Source organism: Botryllus schlosseri, chromosome 9, assembly GCF_051294905.1.
Source record: "Botryllus schlosseri isolate E-star chromosome 9, Bs_hap1, whole genome shotgun sequence".
Lineage (NCBI taxonomy): Eukaryota > Metazoa > Chordata > Ascidiacea > Stolidobranchia > Styelidae > Botryllus > Botryllus schlosseri.
Window position 1 is genome coordinate 11,534,970 of NC_137244.1, and position 24,998 is coordinate 11,559,967.

General features: G+C 40.0%; 1 protein-coding gene across 1 annotated transcript; it reads right to left on the reverse strand.

The window, feature by feature from the left end:
- Positions 1 to 808: 808 nt before the first annotated feature.
- Positions 809 to 24,117, reverse strand: LOC145446575 (sodium-coupled monocarboxylate transporter 1-like). The gene is made up of 14 exons (XM_080324929.1): positions 23,828 to 24,117; positions 23,082 to 23,192; positions 18,990 to 19,080; positions 13,439 to 13,556; positions 13,233 to 13,300; positions 12,420 to 12,574; positions 12,213 to 12,353; positions 10,465 to 10,594; positions 8,450 to 8,538; positions 3,850 to 3,965; positions 3,626 to 3,786; positions 3,091 to 3,484; positions 2,213 to 2,406; positions 809 to 1,094 (listed from the first exon to the last, which is right to left on the reverse strand). The coding sequence occupies exons 1-14, from the start codon at positions 23,965 to 23,967 to the stop codon at positions 1,029 to 1,031; spliced, it is 1,974 nt and encodes a 657-aa protein (XP_080181055.1). The 5' UTR covers positions 23,968 to 24,117; the 3' UTR covers positions 809 to 1,028.
- Between the last annotated feature and the right edge of the window lie 881 nt (positions 24,118 to 24,998).

Sequence of the window (24,998 nt, forward strand, 5' to 3'; positions counted from 1 at the left end):
TGAACGGTGACCGGGCCTCTTCATGCTCGCGCGAAGCGCGAAGATTTTTTCTTATTCACGAATTAATTCTGTCATTAATATCATTATTTTCACATATTACTATCAAATATGTAGCCTTTCTCAGTTCATGTGATCAGATTCACCAGTAGCTTTGATGGAGAGAGTGTTTTCGAAAATTGAGGGCAAGTTACAAATGATGATGCATTTACGGGTGGGCCAATTGGTATTATTCATGTCGTTAGTTGCATGCTGTTATTTCTTGACCTCCCATCAGGATTGCCGGTATAGTAGAAAGGTGAAGGGCCCCAACCTATACCAGAAACAAACTTCATTCGTGGGGAGAACGCCATTCTAAGTTGTTATTTCTATATGGGACGGATCATTTTCTCTGTTGTTCGCATATGCACTATGTGGCTCAGATTGCAATTACTATAGTACAATCGAGAAATGAAGTGGCATTGAATCGCGCCTAGCGCGAAGAAAATTTCAAGATTAATTAAAATTAACTCGAAAATTCGGATTTGCATGTCAACGTCTGCCATCACATACTAATTGAATTACGTGTCGACGGCCTCACAAATTTCCTTCTACGGCCGCAGGTGGGACACCCTTGCTCTAAGGGTTCCCCACTCTAGATCTATACCCGCTCGACTTAATTCAGAAATCTGGAAATAACAGATTCGAGTTCGCTTACAGTCAAATCCATCTTACAATTACGCTGATATTTCGGGTAGAGGTGACTCCCTGGAATATGCACCTGTGTAGGCTGTACTAATAGCTATAAACAGATCCTTCCACAACCTCACTCTTCATAATTATATCAAATGCATGTCCTCCATGAAAGAAAAAAACCTAAGATGCAATGGTAGAACCATGCGTGGACGAGCTCAAACCAATCCAAGATTAGATAGCGATGTCGTATATTGATTAAGCCGTATCGCTTAACTATCGGCCACTGGTTAGAGTCCATTTGTGAAATCTTCCATCCAAACGGTATTGGTAGTATGGGTAGAAAGGTTTATGGGATTCTATTCCTCTTCGGGTTCCTTCACTCTGGCGATAGGTCGAAATCCTGCGTTCTGGAGGACTTCACTCTGGTGGAATGAACAATGAAGAAACAAGATTATCATCAAGAAACAATTACAGTAGCCTACACTCTGCGTGGATAAAGCCCACAGACATTGCTCGAAGAAAGTCTGCAGATTGCACTGCAGGCGGCAGTAGCTAAGAGCATACGTGGTCTTAAATACCTTTTAAGTATCTAACATGTCGAAACTGTTGAGGAGGGATGTCCAGCCTCTGGCCGGCGAGACAAATGAGACCCACAGAGAAAATCGTTGTGGATCATGAAGAAGGGCCAAGAATGAATAATGTGCTACCCGCAAAATGGGATTTTGGTTTAGCTTAGATCAGACCACGAGTGTTGTGCACAATAAACAAAAACATTTTACATTTATTCAACATTGCACTGCCGAATGAAATCGTCAGGCGAGAGGTATGTTTGGCATGTTGGACTTAGCAACAACGTCTCAAGGCTGTTTGAGTCCTGGTCGATACTTTTTCATCCCCTTTCCATTAATTTAATATTAGTTTCCTATCAGACACTGATGTACCTACCTCATGACCATAGCTGCCCCATCCTAGAGCCTCCTAGCGGGCACCGCGGAAATCTTTCTCATTTTAGTTTAAGCTCAAACTTAAATCAAAATCACATCAACGTTTCGCATCATATACAAGCTCAAGTTCAAATTCGTTTTAATTCGAAATAATCGAAAAATCGCATTAAGTTTGAAAATTAATAGACGTCGAAATCGATAACCATTTTAGGTGACATCCGCAAAAATGTTCCCTAACACCCTGAAGCAGACCTTACTTGGCAACAGAAAATGATATTGGTCATCATGACATCCCTGCCAGGGAGCAGATAATACCCAGACAAGATAACCCAGGCTTTCATGCGTTGGCCTATTACCAACTATTGAAATGACTGTGCGTTCTATACCTATAATGTGATGTTCAGATCCATTAAGCCACCTCTACACATTAATGAATATCAATGAAGTTTTAAACAGGGTGTTTTTAACCAAAAGAAACAATATGGCAGGGTCAGACCAACAACTTTCCAACATTTTTTTAAAGGAGCACCCTGAAGCACACATTCTCACACCTTATATTTCCATGTATCCGGTACCACCAGAAAATCGCATTCTACCTTATCGTCGCTTCCTTTTCGTTCGCTTATCGCCTCTTCACGTGCACTGGTAGTCGTTATTACGTTGTCCTCCCATTCTATCCCAAAACGTAGGACCCATCGCACTTTTTCCGGTAGGCAATTTCGAAACAGCCAGTGATCGAAGGGAGGTCGCAGCAGTCTCGTGTCAACATTTTTTCGGTTTTTCCAACCACCTGTAACCAGAAATTGGTCATTTAATTATTATTCGAGTATGTCCGAAAATCACATATGTTTTAAACTGTTGCAAAAGATGTTCCCGACTTCAGGATAGGTCCCTGATATCACGGCCGCAATTATAAAGTCAATGCCGAATTTTGCATGTTCCACAAAATTGGAAATTTTCGATCTTGCTAATCAATTATCGTTTCAGATTACAAAATGAGTTTCATGTAAGTCAGCACAAATGTTGAAACGATAGCTAAAATGGTTGCCCGAAATACGAACTTGCAACACAATGAAAAACGACAGCAGGCGGCACTTTAGCACGTGACAATATAACCCCAAAACCAAGTCTACCCCCATAACCCTGGAATCAACTCGCATATATACATACTAACTCGAACCGTAACCCATACCCAACCCTAAATCTAACCCTAAAACAACTCTAGCCCGAGATTTAACCCACATGCTCGTGTATCCCATGACTAGTTGTCGCATTTTCTATGAACATTGTTCATATGTCCACAGACAAGATAATATAATAAAACACACCATTGGATCCACTTACAGTAGTTGAACTAATATCAAATTTACATTGGAGAACTTGATTTACTACTGAAAGGACACTTGGATTAGTGTAAGTTTTCAACAGTTCAAATTATGTTGAACAAATGATCCGAGAGTAAAATTTTACTCACAAGTAAACAAGCTCACGACGATTCCAGCTGCAATAGTTACTCCTAAGCCAATCGCACTGATGTAGTGGTAAGACAATGAATAGAACGGGGTGTCGTCATCATCATATTCCAGTAGTATCGCAGCCGTAGTGTCACTGGGCATTCCATACGAAACAGTTGTTAGAAATGGGGACGGCGTCGTCTCGTCGGTCAGGAACAATGTTGAGTTGAGAAACGCTGACATGGTACTATTGACGGTCGGGATATCCAGCGGTGATCTTTGGCACAGGTTGGAACAGCCGTCGATTCTGAGCGGTAACCTTCTTATGAAATTGTTGGATTTCTGTATCGATTTGCTACCGAGATAGAACCAAATGGTAGAGACTATTCCTGCAGCGAGGCCGCTGACTGCCCCCTGAAAATACAAACAGTTTTTATTGAGATACTCAGATCATCACTATTACAACTGTTTGAGTAGAATTCGACATTACGGCGTATTTATAGACTTGAATCGCATCATTGACATCCCCTAACAAGAAGAGAAAATCGCACTTACTATGGAATTACAAAACGGAAATTGAATTGCAAGTGCGAAGAAACCGGTAAGTGATCCCATTAACATCCCCATCAAACTGAATGCTGCCTGTAGAAGCTCCTTGGTGGTCGAGAGGACAAAAGCCATCCCGATACAGACCAGCCCAAACACGACAACAAATACTGAAATATTTTCTCACTTAAGAAAAGGAAAGACAGGCATTGCAAGCCTTTCGTGCGATGGACCACTACCTTTAGATATCCAGGAATATCCTCTTTCGGTGAACCTTTCCTTGAAAATAGGCTTGATGACGTCTTGCATTGTTACGGTCGCCATCGCGTTCACTCCGGATGATAAAGAACTATGCGTATAAAATTATACAATAGCATACACATGTTGATTGTTGGTCAACATATATAGGCTAGTCATTGCGAATCTGCTAAAATATTTCTACGCATCGCAGTTGCACACATGAGCAGTATACGTCCCTATAATATAAAATACGTCCCTATATGTTATACATTCAACTATATAAAACATAGTTTCTCTGGCCCGTGGCAAATCGCTAGATGGTTGGTTTTCGAAGTAATCCTACTCCGGTATAAGTAGACTTCAAATACTTTGAAGGCAATGAGTCACCTACGAAAGTATATTCAAAGTATAGCCATAATTGTTAGTCCAGTTTACCACCGAGTCCAAATCCGACTCCAGACATCTTCAATATACTGACGCTAACTCCGACTCCGACTAAAGAGTCTTTGAGCGCACCAACTCCGACTAATTTCCTCACTAGTTGGAGTCGGAGTCGGAGTCAGGACCATTGTCACAAACCGCTACCCCGACTCCAGACTGATCTCCTGCTAGATCTTGTCTGTTTTTCCTTTCATTAGTCGGTCATTCTGGTGTAAGGCATTCTGAGAGCAGAATGTGTTTCCTCATTTACTAGTGTTTTAAGGTTCATATTCTTTGTAGCATATAGTCTACACTTTTAGTGAATAAAATCCTAGAAAACCGTATGTTTATTAGTAAGTTTTGCTCGAGAGGTCAAGTACTTCGAAAGAGTTGAAGTACTTCATTAATGGCCTTTCTCACATTATTGCTATGATGTTAATGGTATCATGTAACTATGGAGATCTATTTGAGGGTGAACAAGATCGATCAATACTGATTATGCTGCAAGCGATGGGTAAGTATGATTTGGTAGTGGTTTATATTAGCCTACGGTCGATATATGATATGTGGTCAAAGCTGAATCTATTCATACACTATATTATATTTCGTTAAATTAATACAGAAGGACAGTCGTTAAATATCACACTATCTTGGACTTTGCGAGAAGATGAACCTAAAGTATGTGAGTACATTAGGGTTGTTCAAAAAAAACTTTTTTTTCCAAATCTCACTCGCCTAGTGACTAAATCGTCAGGTTGTCCAAGAAAACGATGCACACCAAATTTGACTCAATTCCAACCAGTAACGGCCGTGCAATCTTGAATTGAAATTTTTAAATTATTATTAAAAATAAAAAAATAAAAATTCTCAAATTTTTCTGTCAACCCCATGAAATTGTTGAGCTGTCTTCAAAGACGATGCAAAACAAATTTGAGTCAATTCCGACCAGTAGAAGCGGGTTTATGTGAGTTTTTCGTTGATAAATCGCGGATTATCCACCAATCAAGGATAATCCGAGAAATTTCAACGAAAAACTCCAATAAGTCCGTTTCTACTGGTCGGAATTGACTCAAATTTGTTTTGCATCGTCTTTGAAGACAGCTCAACAATTTCATGGGGTTGACAGAAAAATTTGAGAATTTTTATTTTTTTATTTTTAATAATAATTTAAAAATTTCAATTCAAGATTGCACGGCCGTTACTGGTTGGAATTGAGTCAAATTTGGTGTGCATCGTTTTCTTGGACAACCTGACGATTTAGTCACTAGACGAGTGAGATTTGGAAAAAAAAGTTTTTTTTGAACAACCCTAGTGTACATGCCCAGTTTAAAGACGCAGAGCCTGCTGATGCTGCAATGACTGTAATCGGATTCAAGGGGTAACCCAATATATTATGAGGTCTTCATATCGGTCCCTTATAGTTGCTATGTCAATATGCCTGCTATTAGGGATGGTGTGAACCTCCGAAAGGTTCTGGTTCGTGTGAACGCGAACCTTTTTGAAAGGTTCTGTGTGAACGCGAACGTGAACCTCATGACGTCACGTTACGTCATATTGCTAATTCCGACCCTACATTTCAATGAAGTGATAGCCTATAATAATGTACAGATTGTACACGATATCCAGGGACGACTCGGCGGGTCACTCAATGCCACAATGCTGGAGTACATATTGACGTTTCAAACGTCGCCAAATGTATCAACTGGGGCAATCAAATGATCTAATAATCCCATATAATCAATATCTCCTGTCGCTTTACCAACAATTTCGACGAGAACTTGTAAGGGAATATAACCTTACGCCTTAACGGTCTAGGCCAGACCGGACAATGTATTTTGCGTACGAGTATTTTTCTACGTTGATATTGAGCAGAGAGTAAATCGGGTTTCTATACTTGCTACCGATATTACGCCATTAACAAGTTATACAGCAGTAGCCAACACCCGAATCGCACTGATTTGGTTTTTATGATGCAATAAACATATGAAATCAAGATTGACCCCGCACTCCTGCTAGATTTTTTACATCAGACAGCGATATCAATTCCATTGATTGGTTGAATAAGTATCATTCGTTGACTATACATGTCCTACATGTAGTGTATTTCGCTCTTGGTGCTGTGTGATAGCGGGTCAAGCTCACAACAGAGAGTCACCAAATATTCACAAACGGAAACCTGGATATTTCGAGCGTAATTTTGTAACAAAGCAAGTAAAATTTTTGATATTGTCAAAGTACATGCTCGTTTTAGTGTTGATTTTTATGCTGTCAGCGCCATGAACAGAGTGGCCCGCAGTTGAAATGCAATAAATTTCAACCAAAGATGTTATAATGAAGTGAAAAATGTTATATATGAAAAAGGTTCACAGTACAGAACCTACCTAGGTTCGTTTGTGAACGTGAACCTCTAAATTTCTGAGGTTCACGCACAGAGCGCGAACGTGAACCTCACGTTCACACCATCCCTACCTGCTATATCTACTATTTTAAGGAATATAATATACTATGTGTAGAGCAGAGTTGGATCAATTACAATAATTCAGTTCAATTACAATTACAATTATAATTACTCCCTTGCATGTTTCAATTACATTACAATTACAATTACTCAATGCTAAAAAATATCAAATTACAACTACAATTACAATTACTGTTAAACATGTATAATTACAATTACAATTACAATTACAATTACAATTACAATTACAATTACTATTACTGTTAAACATGTAATTGATTCGGTAGAGAGGTGTTCTTTGACAACCGTAGCGATGTAATTAGCAACAATCTCAAGCTATTCATGTTTCATTCATTATACGTAGAATACCCTTTACTTAAAAAAAAACTTGAACGTATTCGAACTATTTCTACTCATGAGTACTGAAAACTACAAACACATAAAAATGTTTCAAGCGACTGTTAACAACCAAAAGTTTGAGCGACTAACAGCGAATAGGCTACAGGACAGTCAATGAAATGTAATCAAACGAGTAGGCTACTCAGAGCTGAGTGAGGATAATGAAATGTAATTGGTGGTAGGCGTCAGCGATAAGGATGATACCGATAAGGTGTGTAAAATTAAAATAAATGCAGAAGGAAAGAACCTCCTGATAACTACGAATTACAACATTTTGGTTCGCATTTACATTTTCACTTGCTCGGAAACTTTTAGATTGCATTTGATGAACATTAGGGTGAGAAAAGTTTCTGGCCCCAGTAAATTTGGCCAAGATTTGAGGTAGGATTGGAATAACATCTCTACAACTGCGTGATCAAGTTTGATGAAGCCTTGGTTGGAAACATGAATTTGTTTTTGCAATTGTTGCAGCAAGCTTCGGTACTGGTCAGAGATTTAGAAGAAAACTCTGACCGTGGTGTAGGAAATGGTTCAGCACAGGTTTCAAGAGAGTTTAATTGCTGTTCATCCATTTTTTAAATATTAAGATTGAGTTTAGCCCACTGGTTCTCTGACTTTTTTAGACACGCCCCCTTTATGACAGTGAAATATTTCGTGCCCCCCTTATCGTCGTATCACACAATGAAACCAGAATGTTAGCAATCCTTACAGATAGTTTGATGGTATGGAAGGCTATGACTGTTGATGAGAGAATTCTCCAATATGAAATTCGGACTATACACAGAGCAATAACTATGAAACGGAGGTGAATCCTGCCAAGCGCGGAAACATTTTCAGTTTACCGGAGCTTCCGGAGTTTGAGAACCACTGGTTTAGCCTATATTGTAATTCACAAAGTTTTCTGTTGCTACTGAAGTATGGGAAACAGTTTAGCATGGCTGAATTATTTAGTTATAACGCTGCACGCATAGAACACCGGTGTAAATAGGCCAATTATTACGGGCGGCGACTGTGTACAAAGGCCTTAAGGCCTTGCGGCCCCTCGTCGTCATCTTGGTACGTACCGGATTTTCACTGGTGTGACGAATAAATGATTGATTGATTGATTATTTTATACTGTGATTGTCAGGTTTCCATAATAATGTAAATGAAATTGTAATTGAGCAAAATTTTTATCAAATTACAATAACAATTACACAAAATAGAAATGCTTCAATTACAATTACAATTACAATTACATGAAAAAATGTAATTAAATACATTCAGCTCAATTGCAAATTACAATTGATCCAACTCTGATGTAGAGTACAGTATACCTCAGGCTCCCGGCGTACACCGCTGAGAGGATCAGTCCAGACGCACCTGGAAGGTCTTTGAACAGGTCAAGCATCATGAATGGGTAAATCTGAAATAACGTATACTAGAATAGAGTATTGTCAATCGTGATCTTATGATGAGCGCATTGTATACACCTGCTGTAAAAATAATTACGAGAATAATAATAATAATAGTTTCACGAATTCGCGAACCACTCGCGCAAAATTCACTTTGCACAACTATAGTTTTGTGACTTAGACGGAATACCGTATAGTCAATTATATAGACTGTACCGGATCCAATACGATATCGTACGCCCTGGCGGTACTGACGCAAGTGCTGCGATTACCAGCGTCGTAATAGCTCGTAGTATTTTTCAGCACGCGCGATCTGCCATGCCTTTCGTCAGGCAGATCTCAGATTGCAGAGACGGGAATATTCCTCGTCGGCCATTTAGCCGGCTGACTTTATGAATATCGAAGATTTAGAGCAACATGGGAGGACATTTTGGGGTGAGGTTTTGTCGCCGTCGATCTCTCTAGGAGTACAATTTGTGGAGTCGCATGTTTGCTGAAACTCTTGATGAATCTTTAGGCTGAAATGACTGGCGCCAAAACTCCGGCGACTAATGGTCCCCACCACTAGATTGTACTATTCTAGACTAAAGCACCTGAACGGTCTGAAACGGTCTTAAAGCAATACTAGAAATATAGCCTACTTTAGGGCTGCATTTTAAAACAAACGGTGTTTTAAAACACTTTGTTTAAAACATGTTTCAAACAGAGTTTTAAACAAATACCTTTTTAATAAATTGTGTTTTTTTAAGTTGTAAAATTATGCCATAATTTTGTACATACTTTCCAAAAACATGTTGTGTGAGCCTACGGACAATTACTACCCGATTTAGCCGACGTATATCGATATGGGATGGTTGGAACCCTCAAAATAGTCGGTTCAACAGTTATAGTACAGATATTTTGTCAAAGGATCTATATTTACCCTATATTTTCTACAGTCAAAATGTTAATCCATTTTGACGTCACAATTGAATATTCGTGACGTCAAGGCTTAAAAAAACATGTTTTGAATTAGGGCCTTGTTTTAAACACGTTTGTTTTTAATTGATTTTTGCTTTAAATGCAACCCTAGCCATACTTGTTCTCTCATACAATTAGACTCAATTGAGTGAATTATGCGTATTTGTTATTATTTGTTATTCTTATTTTTTCGGATTGTAGCACATGTATATTGTATGCCTACGTAATCCCTTGTTGCTTCTAAATCACATTATTATATAATGTAAAATAATATGGCCATCATTTGGCCCGTACACAACTGTATATAAAGAGCCAAATACTCCACAGTAGGGCTGTTCAAAAATAAACTTTTTTCCTGAATCTTGCTGGTTACTTGATTAAATCGTTATGTTGCTTTAAAAAACGACGGACAGCAAATTTGAGTTCATTCCAAGCAATATTCGCGGATTTCGTAGAGTTTGAAAATTTTGAATTTGCCTAAAAATGCAAAAAAAAAAATTTTCAAATTTTCCTTCCTAACCTTATGAAATTGTTGCGCTGTCTTCAAAAACGATGAGAAACAAATTTGACTCAATTCCAAGCTGCAGAAGCGGAGTTATTCAAGTTTTTTGATGATATTTCTGGGATGATCCATCAATCAAGGAAATATCCCAGAATTATCAAAGAAAAACTGAAATAACTTCACTTCTACGGCTTCGAATTGAGTCAAATTTGTTTTGCATCGATTTTGAAGACAGCGCAACAATTTCATGGGGTTGGCAGAAAAATTTGAAAAAATATTTTTTTTGCATTTTTAGGCAAATTCAAAATTTTCAAACTCTACGAAATCCGCGAATATTGGTTGGAATGAATTCAAATTTGGTGTGCGTCGTTTTTTAAGGCAACCTAACGATTTTATCAAGTAACCAGCAAGATTCAGGAAAAAAGGTTATTTTTGAACAGCTCTACTCCACAGTCATAAATAAACCCGACATTACCTGGTCTGGTCTTTGCACGCATTGACTTCTGAGCGGATCGCACGTTTCGTAATACGCGTAAATTATAACCCCTGACATAACCGCCATCGTGAAAAGCAGGAGCAGTCCGACTACATTCAAATATACAGATCTGAAATTAATAACATGTAGCCTTATAGCCACTAGACCTGTAGTAGGCAACCTATGGCTCTTTTGGGTATAAGATATGGCTCTTTACCGAATAATTATTTTTATACTGAATTTATCAATATTGCAGCGACTTGTTAGTAAATTTTCATCACGGAAAGTATAATTATTCCCGTGGCAGTATAAACACGTATTTGAGAGGTAAAGGCGAATTCGATGTACCCGACTCGAAATCTTGGATTGCGCGATACGTTGGTTGATCAAAGAGAATAGTAGACAGTGGCGACGGCAATATGTTAACGCAGTTTTCAAAGACACGTTGTCTTCCTGATCTGCGGCGCGAAATGAACTGCTGTGGTCACAATTCACAATTACAAACTCGCATTATAAACAACGCCATATCCACGTTCTCGATTGGAAGTATAGCTCTGTAGTACCGGCGATAAAATGTAAGCGTGTTAGCGCCACGTTCTATGTTACCGGCGAATAGGCTACTTTGAATTGAGAAGTCGATCAGTATTCAGATTTTCGGAATCAGTTCAGCAGTTACATTGGATTAATAACAGTTATAATAAATTATAAACTATATGCGATGAATTTCGTTGTCAATGGTTAGGCTTGGCCCGTCTGTGCCTTAGGCTACCTCTCGTTTCGCGCTTTATTTTCGAACAATAAATATGCAAATTGTGTGAATTTGGGAGAAAAATGTTCAAAATCTAGTCATTCATGAACATCAATAGAAAATATCAATAGTAATTCAAGATTTCACAATTTTCGTTTACTCATCCTGACGACAGGTGAGGCTCTTCCTCACTTGCCTCCCCTGACCCCACTTCACTAATGCATCACACCTTATAGAGTGGGTAGGCCTATATACTGCTGTAGTGACCATGTTTGGCTCCAGCTACGCATGTGATCATGGGTTCTCGCATTTAAAAGGACCATGACGAAGAACCTACGTTCTTGTAACTCGAGTTTCGCATGCTCAAATATGGAAACCAGCATGATTAGTACAGTTTTTATAGAGAAAATGTGGCTCACACGACGAATCCCATGTAGTGAGTTCGAATTTGTGCTACCACGACGCAAGGGATTTTCAATTGTGACGTAACAGCTGATTGACATGTATGGCTCTTTGGGAGTTAAAATGGAAAAGATGAAGCCAATATGGTTCTACAGACAAAAAAAGGTTCACGACCCCTGCACTAGACTAAATGACAATTAGATGAAATTCAATATGGTCACGGTCACGCAATCTCATCAAGGTAGTGACACGTACCATCCAATGTCCCCTCTAAGCTGCGCGCGTGCGCAATGCGCAATTGCGCAGTGCTGACACGGTCTCTGCGCAAAGAAAATCTAAGCTGCGCTCAAGAAAGCCGAAATGAGAATCTTTTTTGTCAACACTACAAAATTAACGATTTTTTTAGTCGTATCCATCTGGTGTCCAAGGGACCGCGCAGTGAGTTGGTGAGTGCGCGCAGACTCGTGAAAAATCATAGGGAACATTGGATCATCTATAGACTTATTCAAGATTGAACTTCTTGTTAATCTTGCTATTACTTACTTCGAAATATAGTCTTATTATTGTACCATAATTCAATCGTAAATATTCAACTAACAGTTTTGCTTGTCTTTCGCTTCTGCAACTGAGATATCTCTGGACTTGAGATTGACTGACTCCGTACATTCCGGTCCATCTGATGACACCACCAATCACGATGCTCCAGAAAGTATTGCGTATCCTCGGATCCGTTTCAAAGCTAAACAGTGATAAATGAGCCGTTAGCGTCAGAATCTAGAAGCAGAACTTATCGATCATAGTTTACTGAACGAAATCGATTCTTCCTCCTATTTCCGCTGCCTTCCAAGCGTTGGAAAATCCTCCTACATCGGCACTGCCTTTGATCAGAAAAGCCAACATTCCCGAAATCATGATTATGCCTTGGAATACGTCAGTCCAAATCACACCTTCGAGTCCTCCCTATTGAACGTCATATTGGAATGTGGGGACGTAATGTCTGTACTGTCTAAATATTTTGATTGAGATACGAATAGAATGCGGCATTATAAGATGCAATGGATTTGTAAAATGTTCCTCAATGAGTAGGTCTGAGTCAAATTTAATTGTTGCAATGATTAGGTATGGAATGTGATGGTAGGTGTCATTTACTCAACCATGCAGTACCACTGATGAGGGTGCCTGTCAATGTTCCCTGTAAGCTGCGCACGTGCGCAAATGCGCAGTGCTGACACGGTCTCTTCGCACAGAAAATCTAAGTTGCGCACTAAAAATCCGAAGTGATGACCTTCTTTTTTAGTCGTTTACGCACTGTTGTCCAAGGGTCTGCGCAGTGAGTTGGTGAGTGTATGCAGACTCGTCGAACATTAGAGGGAACATTGGTGCCTGTGCATATAGTAATTAATGTGACCTTCACAGGTACATCTGTCTCCATTTTCATGACCATATACATTTATGTATCATAATGTCGTGAAATATATAATCATTTTATTACTTCTACGACCCCACTAGCATTTGAGACACTAACCAAAAGGCAGGTAAATTATTTAGCTTAATAGCCGGTAGGCTATAGGTTATATTAACCCCAAGGTAACATAATATTATCTATACGTGAACTCACCACGGTGGTGTAAATGGTGCACACTAAGCCGGTCGTAATGATTGCTGCCCATAATGGAAATCCCGTGACTGAAGGAAACGATACATCTCAATATTTTAATACAGGCAACAGTCAAATACTCTCTTAAATCATAAAGGGTGTTTTACTGATGGAAATATCCATTAATAGTATGTTCTCATGCTGAACTGTATAAAACACTGCCTTGCCTGCTTGAAATGCCAGCGCCGGGCCATATATGACGATTCCGCAATAGAACATAGATGCCACGATGAATACGATTGTTCCACTTAGCCGTGCTACTTTTCCAAACCGCAACTCCAGATACTATAAAGGGTATAAGACAGTCCAACAATTAGGATGGCATATATTACATCGTTACCGCTAGGGATGGTAGCAACCTTCGAACGCCAACTGTTCGCGTTTGGGATACCAGCCTTGGTAATTTCAAGGGGCGCGCTCACAACAGAATCGTGAACAGCTATGTAACATCAGCGGTTCTCAAACTTTTTACACGGCGACCCAAGTTTGAGTTTTAACGGCGACCAAAGCCTCAGACATCCAAACGGATATATTTTTAATTTTAGTATGCGACATTTTCACGGGCATAAATGACATAGAGAACGCGCATACAAGGAATGTACACAACTCATCTCTACGAAGCGAGTCTGGCGCACGCGATTTCAAATTGGGATACATTATTGTCCTCAAGGTGTCGCATCGGTACTACTATCTACTCAAATTGCAAGGATAGCACTATTCGGTGCCGACCATTTCGACGACCAGACATATCGAGATCGAAAGTTTTGGCCACCCAACGACGGTTAATTTCGGCCACGCTTTTATTGTCGTCGATGTTTTTGGCACTGCATTTTGCCCAGCCTTATGTTGACCGAAACTCTATACCTTCATGTCTCCTTGCGCAAAAGCGGTCGGCCTCGAAATTCCTACGCATCATATTCCGTCCCCCCCCCCCCCCCCCGTTGCAGACCCTAAGCTACACTAATGCATCGTAACGGTCTCCGACGGTTTTCAGAGAAACTAAATTCGGAAAAATCTTATCATGAATTCAAACCAGTTAGTGTATTACAAATGTCGCCACATTTTAATGATCAAACCATATTGTAGTAACGACTATTCAACGTGTCTGACTTATTAGCTATAGGGAATTCGTATATGACAAAATAACCACAAATAATCGCGCGAAACGTGAATAATTTATTTTGGTGCAACAAATTCAACAAATTTTACATCCATATTAGAAGATCAATCTGGTGCCGTCGCGACCCAAATTTATACCCTTTGCGACCCAGACTTGAAGATCTCCTGCTACGCTCCGGTGCCGTTGCGACCCAAAATTATACCTTTCGCGACCCGTACTTTAAGAAACTCTGTCTTTCATGGTCGTTTGGAAAAGCTACATAATTTGGGGAAAATGTAACTGTCTTTGGTCAACACCCCCCCTCTCGGAGAGAATTTCACAGAAATGGGACGTTATATATTTTTGTACTTTATGATTTTGCGGCATATACACCGACTTTATTATCAAGCCTTTCTATACGGTATTCATTGTATTTCGGATGATAGGGCAACACCAATTACCAAGCCAGAAAAAAATTGGGGGAGGCGAAATTTTTGATGAATCAAAGGGAACTACAAAGCGTTTGTTTTAAGATACCGCTGTCTGATGAAGAAGCTTATAGATAGACAAATACACCTATAAAGATTGATGAGTATACGCAAATAAGTCAGCTCCAGACGTTTTCCAAAGTTATTGCTTGCTGATAGTTCTAAAGAATATAGACTCTGTTATAGATTCAGAAAGTAATTTCAAACAAAAAGCACGATCAGTTTATTAAATGAACAGAAAATGACAACATCAGGATTACAACTCAATTCGTAGCCTCGCGCCAGCCATATTTGTAACAACTCGAGCGATCTTGTTCTAATTTTCGTGATGGCATTGAAGCACACATAAATCGGAGAGGCGATCGGAAGTCATTGTTGAGCGTAGCCAGGTCTTGACCCGCTTTATGGATGTAAAAGACCTTTCAGCTTCCTAACCTAATTTGGTCTCATTGTCACCGATTTGTTCCTAATGGTGGCTAGAGGTAAAACGCACCACTGCCGTCGGCTGGCAGGTAAACGGTTATATTGTGGCATATGAACAATTTAACATGTTCAACACTTTCTGTCTGCAGGGATTATTCACGTGAAAGTATTTCTTAATAAGATCATAACGTTTGATATAAATGGGGCTGAATAATACAGGTATTTTTTTCATTTCTTTTGAATTGCTTCGCGGCTGGATGTAATCATCTGGCGGGTTGGATGCATGTTTGACACCCCTGAGGTAAATTCCGGAAAGTCCGATCGAGGAATATGCTTTCGTCATCGGTTGCGTTAAACGTAAAAGAGCAGCCAAAGTTGCAGAAGTTCACCTCGCTACTACGTTCGAGTTTCGACATCACGACAGTATCGTTATATCAACTACACGTTCAATTGTGACGTTCGTACGTTTTTATTTGTCCAGTTTACCTATAGGTTTTGGATATACGATATTTCCAATTCGCAATGTGACCTAATGCAGTGGTTCTCAACCTTTTTCCCCTCGCGGACCGGTAAAATTTCAAAAAATATTTCGCGGACCGGTGGACATTCAAAAATTGAAATCAACTCAAAATGTGAAGTATGCAACCGTTTTTTCAACGTATATGGTGCTGGACAGTGACATTTAGAGGCTTTTGATCGTATTTAATTATGTTCGTGATCAATGTTCCCTCTAATTTTTGACGAGTCTGCGCACACTCACCAACTTACTGCGCAGACCCTTGGAAAACAGTGCGTAACAACTAAAAAAAAGGTCATCACTTCGGATTTTTTTGTGCGCAACGTAGATTTTCGTTTCGCAGAGACCGTGTCAGCACTGCGCATTTGCGCAGCTTAGAGGGAACATTGTTCGTGATGGCATCCATGTTTGTATTGTATTGATAAGGTACAGCAGTGCTGCTTATGGCCGATGAGGCTTTGTGCTCCACGACAATGGCACGATGGCAATTTTACCAGCTCAATTGCAATTTCAAAAGTTCAATGCATTTTTTCATGACGACTTTTCTTGCACTCTCTCTTCCACGAATCAGTCACTCTCTGTTCCATGCGCCTTCGTTCATTGGATCATTGCTGCCGACTTTTCAAGCTCGGCTCACTGTACTTTCTGGGCTTTATAAGTCACTGCAATCGCAGTGAGGTCGGCGATGGCATCCATGTGATTTTACGGTTGTGAGTTTGTTGAGTCGAAGTAAAGTTGCCTTGTCGAGAGAAACGTGCTACCGCCGGAATTCGTTTGTAAACAGTCGTTCGCGCCGCCGGTTGTGGGTTTAACTGACCAGGCTAACTCGAATATAATATTCTTTCCTTCGACAATAACGAGAGAAGAAGCGTTTCGGAGTCGAAACAAGCACCTTGTCGTGCTACCTTGCTCTTTGGCCATCCACCAATACTCGTATAGGCTACTCTGTATACTACGAATACAATGCGCCGCACGAAATCACCTGACAAAAGCTATACCGGCAATCCAAAATAATGCTGACCGAAAAAGCACTTCATCAGCCCACCCCCAAACATGTTGGTGTTGGGCCCCACACAGCGATAAGGCAAACTTCTGGGGGCGTCGCCCCCAGGCCCCTCAGTTGAATGAATGTTTTCACCAGTACTTGTGGGCACATTCATTCTACTTAGTGTAAGCAGAGAGTTTATGAAGCTTGATCGGGTAAATAGCGAAAATATTCGAGCACTCATGACTCAATTGGTCAAAAATATTGGTAATTATATATATATATTGTTATAAATTTTTATCCTCTCAGAATTGGCAGATTTTCCGGTAGAGCTGAGTGAAGTGTCGTCTAGGAAATTTTAGGGCACGTGAAAAATATTTGAAAATACCATATTCGGGCGGGCCTGTTGAAATAATCACTTCATTGCATGTCATTATTTCGTGACCTAATGTTTGTTATATAGTGAATAGATATTGAAATCGCTCAAGCGTACTAAACTAAAAGCCGCACACGATTCCAAATTGGTATTTCTTCACTGGCAAATATTTTTTTCTCTGTGGGATCGCATTTGTCTTGTGGGGTACAGATTACTAGGACGCCGAGATTCGGCGCCAGACATTTACGCGCCTATGGCCAATTAGATATTATGTATAATATATATCGGTTTTCGGTCAACAAAGCTTAGTACTTTTCGTCCCAGGTTTTCTCAGTGCCCTATTTTTGGCACACCTTTCTGAGTCCCATGTTAGCTTAAACTGCATTAAGTGTTGGTGTGTCGTGACGCGGTAATGGCTGACGCCGAAATGCCTGTTTCTGAGAAAAGGGTACCCCCAATAAGCGAGATATTTAGTGGCATTAAATCGGGCGAAAGGAAATTGAAAAATGTTGGAAAAAGTTTTAAAAAAAAACTCGATGATTTATCTTCATTTGCGAAATAATTCTGGGCCTCATTCAACCTCGGCACCTTTACAATTGGGGGGTTTCTGGTTCCCAAGTTAGGCTCCTGTTCTGCACAAAATAAATGGATTGAAAACGAATGACCGCGCAAACTGCGCGGTTCTAGCGAGTAAGCTCGTTCTTGTCTCTCGCATGTCGTCAAAAGACATGTCTTTAACTTCAAGTCAAATCCCGCCCTAATGTTACCTCACGAAGTTCTGAATCAGTTTAGAATTTGATGTTTTATTTGTTTTATCAATGGACAAATCTTCAACATATTGCATTGTGAAATAAAGGTATAAAATTGTAATATACCTCGCGGACCGGCAGGAATGTCGTCGCGGACCGGCACCGGTCCGCGGACCGGCGGTTGAGAACCACTGACCTAATGGGTTAGAATTCTGCTGAACTATTCGGAAAGCTCTCGGATGCCCGATATCGAGCCATTTATATGCTGCCACCCGAATCTATGTCTGCAGGATACGCCGTAATGACCCTGGGACGTTTCTCAAGGAGAAAGTGAAACTCCTAATTAGTTGCATAGTATAGAGCAGTGGTGGGGGAAGCGGGTGGCGCAGTGTGCTAAGCGACATAGTCACGGCAGCAATGGCAGCTGGTTCGAGTCCAGGCTCTGCCTAGTTTCTGCGCGTCGGAGGTTCCTCTGGACTCCTCATCTTCGACCTCATTGTGTATGCGGTGTCGCACGAAAAGTCCAGATAGATTAAGTTAAGTCGAGGCTTCGGAGATCAACAGCAACAGACACTTACGATTACGCATGGAAGAGATGGTGGATGCACGCGTGAATGTAAGTTGTCCGGAAAAGGAGTCCAAGAATAACACAAATAAACGATACAATATTCCATGCTTTGGGCGCAAACCGAATAGGCGATAAGCGCCAAAAAGTGTTCAATGAAAGCAAAAAAATAGAAGACTATATCATAGTTGACTTGCAGTCATCGTTGCAGTAATAGCTCCTTGTCGTTGCCATGGGGTAGGCGCGCCCCTTATCCATATCAGATTATTTGAAATAACATTTCTAGTGCTATGCGATTTTTGGTAGTATGATTCTAGTTGTTAACATTTTGTGTAATGAATTATAAAGCGCTTGACCATGATATATTATTCAAATAGCTTTTGTTCGGCAAATTCTTCTGCACTATGATAGCACTTTGGTTTCTTTAGTATTTGTCTCTATATCTGACCCTATTAACGTCCACATTTAAATCTCCCTGTGAAATGAATATAGTTTATCAAATATATTTACAGTTACCTCGTATGTACTGGATATGCCAAGTCGATAAAACGTTGGTAGAAAGATTTCGGAAGTGATGATTGCGATTACGACGTACAGAACTAGCACCCTGAAACGATTACACATTCAAGTAGACTACATTCAACAAACATTGCTAGGAAACCTGAAATGCAATTGTTTCTTGCCTATAACATGGTTTCTCCGCCAATGCTTGCAGTCGAAAGTTGTTCATCTGTACGAACACTGAATAGACAGTGACTTATGATAAAAATAGTGACAACTCCGACTCATTCGCAAAATTATCCGAGTCATTTGAATATGTACTGACCAATGTTCCCTCTAATTTTTGACGAGTCTGCGCACACTCACCAACTCACTGCGCAAACCCTTCGACAACAGTGCGTAACGACTAAAAAAAAGGTCATCACTTCGGATTTTTTGTGCGCAACTTAGATTTTCTGTGCGCAGAGACCGTGTCAGCACTGCGCATTTGCGCACGTGTGCAGCTTAGAGGGAACATTGGTACTGACCATAGTCGTAAGTCCCCCACTCGACACCATTATCACGGATAGGCCTATTTGTTTGTTTATTTGTTTGCAGAAGATAGTTGTGCAGCGAATGTGTACAGTGTACACTATACATCACTCGTGTATTCATCCCAATACTGCACAGCCGAGCAATGCCAGATATAGCGTAGTAGTGTAATCAAAAGCTAATTTACAGTTGCAACACCAATGGGTTGCGGGTTCTAGTCCGACCGAGGTCGACTCCAGAATTCCTACCTAAGTGTTGGTGGTTTATCTATACTTCTCCTCGCCATCTCATCCGTGTATATAAACGGTGTCTTGTAAAATCCTAGAAGTGGGCCATGCTGAGGGTTGCATTAAAACAAACGATGTTTTAAAACACTTGTGTTTAAACAGTTTTTTTAAAAGGGGCCTTTAAAAAAAATTGTGTTTTTAAGTTGTAAAATTACGCCATAATTGTGTAAATACTTTACAAAAAACATGTTGTATGAGCCTACGTACAATTACCACCCGATTTAGCAGACGTTTATCGATATGGGATGATTGGAAAGAACCCTCAAAATAGTCGGTTCAACAGCAACGGTACATATATTTCGTCAAAGGAGCTATTTTTACCCTATGTTTTCAATTGTCAATGTCAATTCATTATGACGTCACAATTGAATATTCGTGACGCCATGGCTTTAAAACAACATAAAAATCAATAAAAAACATGTTTTAAACTAGGACCTTGTTTTTAAACATGTTTGTTTCAAATTGATTTTTGTTTTAAATGCAATCCTAGCCGTGCTACAAGTCGGCATCTACGGAATAACAAATGATGAAAATTGGCCTGGTGTTAATGACCATAGTAGTCGACAAACCCCGTGAATATACTACAAACAACATGACTGCACAGCCGAATAGGCACAGACCCCTCGGTCTGATAAATTTGAGTTAATCTCAAGTAGGATAAGAGAAGGACGAAAACAAAACTAAATTCACAAATGACTTTGCACGTGAATATCTGAGAAAATGCATTCAATAATCTGAATTGTTTCAAGCTGTGATTTGTCTTCAGGTATTCACGATTGCTGTACGCCCGTTTCCGAATTCTCTCTCAATCACAGTTACCAATTCCAAATGATATGACGAGCCCGATGACACTACCAGAAAACCTATATGTGACCTGAGGTTTCACGGCCTTACTTACATCTGGCAAATAAATTTGAAAAATAAATTGACCACAAACGAATTGATCAGGTCTTTCAGCTTCCGTTGTCGTAAACTAGTAATAAAGTAATCTCTTAGGAATGCATATCTGCTCTATAGACTGCTCACAGTATGGTCAGTGCTCATCTTAACCAAACCTCTTGTATGATTTAAATCGAATAAATAGAGTTATTGTGTGTGCGTTTATATATAATCGTGTAAAATTGAAGCAGGCATAAATTGTATCTCATGGATGTGTATGTGCACGGGCACTGGGCACTGGACAGTGTATTGCATCATATCATGTTATGTCAACTTTCTGAGATTTACTATTTGATCCTCTATTTTGGTTAGTAATTATAGACTGGGGCTTTACTGTACAGTTGTTTACGGTATTTAGAAGGTCTCCGTTTGCGTATCGAGACACCAACGAGTGTATTGACTTGACTCTAGTCACCTTCGAAAAAATATTGACTTGACTTGGCTGGAGTCAAAATGTACAAAGACTTGTAACTCGAAGGTAGTGACTTATTCCCACCAATATTTTCAACGCACAACGGACATTTGAATCTCAGGATTTCAACTGGCATACGCTACAATGCCATGCAAGTATGTAATTATTGGAGGTGACTTGATGAGACGGTATACTCAAAACTAATTTCCAGCAATCGAAGTTTAAAATATCATCACGAAATTCCGCGCCTCATACCCATGGCATACTGTATTATAATCTGATCATGAAGCACGATGTTTAGCCATAATTAGATAATAACATCATGGATCATTGCCCGCGGTGCGTAGAAACAACTGACTTCCAGAAATTCAATACTTTCGCTGGCGTCCGCGCCTAGTACCTTTAAAGCGCATTAAAATTTTCACAACTCTAGCTGCTCGTTTCTATCCGTATTTCAATCCATCGAAATTGCTTACAATCCGGTGATTCCCGTGATGCCGCCTGAACTGATCACAGAAATCATGCCCTGACTAAATGGTTTCAAAATTATGTCGCTACGATACGCTAATGATACGCATTGCAACTAAAACGTCGCATTATATCATCCGCCGGTTACGATAATTATTTTCCACAGCGCATCGTTCCGGGTCTGCCAGAATAATCATCTCAGGACTATAATTGACTTTACAAAACAGTGGTCAGGAACCTTTTTTGTCCGAAGAGCCATATTGGCCCCATTTTTTCCATCTCAACTCCCAAAGAGCCATACATGTCAATCAGCTGTTACGTCACAATTGAAAATTCGTGACGTCATGGTAGCACTTATTCAAACTCACTACATGGGATTCCTCGTGTGCGCCATATTTTCTCTGTAAAATCTGGTATTTATTGTTCGAAAATAAAGCTCGAAACGAGAGGTAAGGCACAAACGGGCCAAGCCTCACTATTGATGACGCAATTTGTCGTAAGTAGCTTAGAATTTATTATAACTGGTATTAATCGAATGTGACTGCCACACTGATTCCGAAAATCTATATACTTATCGACTTCTCTACTCTTCAAGTATTCGGCGGTAACATAATGTTGCGCTACACGCCAATATTTTATCGCCTGTACTACACAGAGCTATACTTACCAATCAAGGACGTGGATAGCTATGACGTTTTTTTGTAATTCAAGTTTGTAATTGTCACATCCACAACAGTTCATTTTGTCCTTAGATCAGGAAGACAACGAGTATTTGAAAACTGCGCTTTGAAATGGGTGTAGCCATGTCTGTTATGCTCTTTGATTAATCAACGCATCGCACAATTCAATGTTTCGAGTCGGGTACATAAAATTCGCGAGTGATATTGGCCGCCGGCGTGACATTAACTTAAATATGATGATTTTAAAAAGAGGAGGTCCGAGCTCCTAAACCTGAAGAAGACATTGTCTTTATCTCTTAAAGACATGTTTATACTGCCATGCCCCACGAGAATAATTATTCTGGCAGTGATGAAAATTTACCAACAAGTCGCAGCAATATTGATCAATTCAATACAAGAATAAATATTTGGCAAAGAGCCATATCTTATACCCAAAAGAGCCATATATGGCTCGCGAGCCATAGGTTCCCGACCACTGATATAAAATGTAGTGTGTGTCACTCACATTGCGTGTATTCGTGATACGGGATCGCATATCGCATGGATACTTCTGTCCTGCATAATTGACTCGTAGTATGGTTTGAGAATTGGTAGTAGAAGATTGGCAAAGTGATCAGTAAATTGGCATAACATTCCGGTATGTACACGGTTCAGTTTCGCAAATCATTCGCATAGAGCCAGAGTGGTGCCATCAACATTGTATAGTTGCATTAAAGCATCAACCACAACTTCGTTCACACTCCCGATAACTTCATTCATTCTGCCAACTTGACGCACAATAATTACCCACCATAAAATCATTGTCCCGTAGATATACACCTCCGCAGGGATGGCCAACATCGTGATCGACGACTGGAAGCTCATTGCCAAGGAAATCGATACGGGTATCATCGTCATCGATCTGGATAATAGAAATTAATTAGAAGAGCTTCTTGGAGGTACAGAACTTCAATATACAATTAAATAGTATATTCATATTCATTCGAAATTTCATGCTGGTGACGTCATATTTTGTGATACGATTGTTGATATACAATGTTCTTTCCAATTCTCTACTAGTTGCTGACGATTACCCCTGACGAGTGTCAGCCGAAAATATTCGGGTTCATTTCAATATGAATATACTATTTAATTGTATATAGAAATTAATTAGCGCCTCAGAAAATGTGAACAGAGTATTGCGATATGTTGGACGGTGTTCAGGGCTTTTCATTCGACTGCAAATGCATAAGCCTGAAGAGCGCAGCTGAGGCGATGCCAACGACTACTTTATTCTAGGCCTCAGCTCATGCAACCAGGCGGGTCGAGTTGGAAATCAGCAGCAAGGCCGAATAGAAGAGATGGACATTGGACATGGACAGAGAGGACCTTACAATATCGATGGGCAACGATCATTACTGAAACTGCAAAAGGTTTAAATCACTCTTGCCAATATGACGATAGCTAGGCTGCCTTCTCGATGTGTAAGGTGTGTGGATTTTTGTCGGTAAACTGTGAATAAATATCATAAAGCATCGAAGGTCTACCATTACGTACTTATTAGCGAGGAGATATCCCAATGTATCGTGGTTTTGCTTCCTTCTGCGGTGAGCGTAAAATATCCCGATCGCGGACGATATGACTAACATCATAGCAAAAACTGCATAATCGGCAGCGACGAATGTCCGCGACACCATCGTCAGTTAAGTATATTTATACCTATGGGTATATAAACTGGAGACTTTCTGCGAATACCCATAACGTGGATATCAAGAATAAGACGTTCGTAAAGTCGAACCACATAATTCATAACAGGATAAGACAACAGCATAAAAAGCTAGATGTTTACCGTGCTATGTCACAAAATGTAGAGCCAAGTATTTTAAATGCGCGATTACAAGAGTTATTATCTGTCTCGTCGGTAGTAGCCAAGGGCTATATGCTAGAGTTTTCCTTCGTTTGTCCAGGAAAGAAAGAGAAACAGGCCGACTTTTAATGCCTACAATGCCAGGAAGGCCCGTGGTATCCTTGGAAATCGGCAAACAGGAGTCATCTACCATTAGTATGCATTTATTCCTTAATACAGAATCTCATGAACACGTATGTGTCCACCCCAGTTCTTCTTACTCTTACCTTACCGATTTGGCGCCCCTTGAATATATGCACTTTGGTCAAAAGTCTATCTTTACTTGAGTCAGCCCAGCACTGGTTGATAGTATAGGCCTACTTCCAACTCAGCTTCCTCGTCAAGGTGCTGAAGCATTTGATTGTATATTCTACTGGAGCCTGTGAAAGATCCTTTGAGGGGATTTATAGCACGTTTTATTCATACCAAAATAAACGGCACTCATGAGGGAAACGATACATTGGTTTCCATTAAAACACGCTTAAGTAAGAAAGAACTGACTATTTTATCATTGATTACGAACTATTTACGAGGGCATTGGCCTTCATGCGTTTGTCCCCGTCGTCAGCGAGGTCATTCCCAAGATGCTTGAGTAATTGAGTAGGCCAATATAGTTGGATCTCATTCCACGGTCAGTATTCGTTAATTCGCGGTGCTTTTCAATCTTTCCGGGAACAATCCGCACTTTAATTTTTGCACAAATTCCATCTGCATTAATCAACCGAATATCATTACACAAACCTATAACAAAGAGACTTAAAACTGTTTTATTGAAATGTCTAACAAGTCATAGGCTACCGGTTTATCAATGACTCGGTTGCT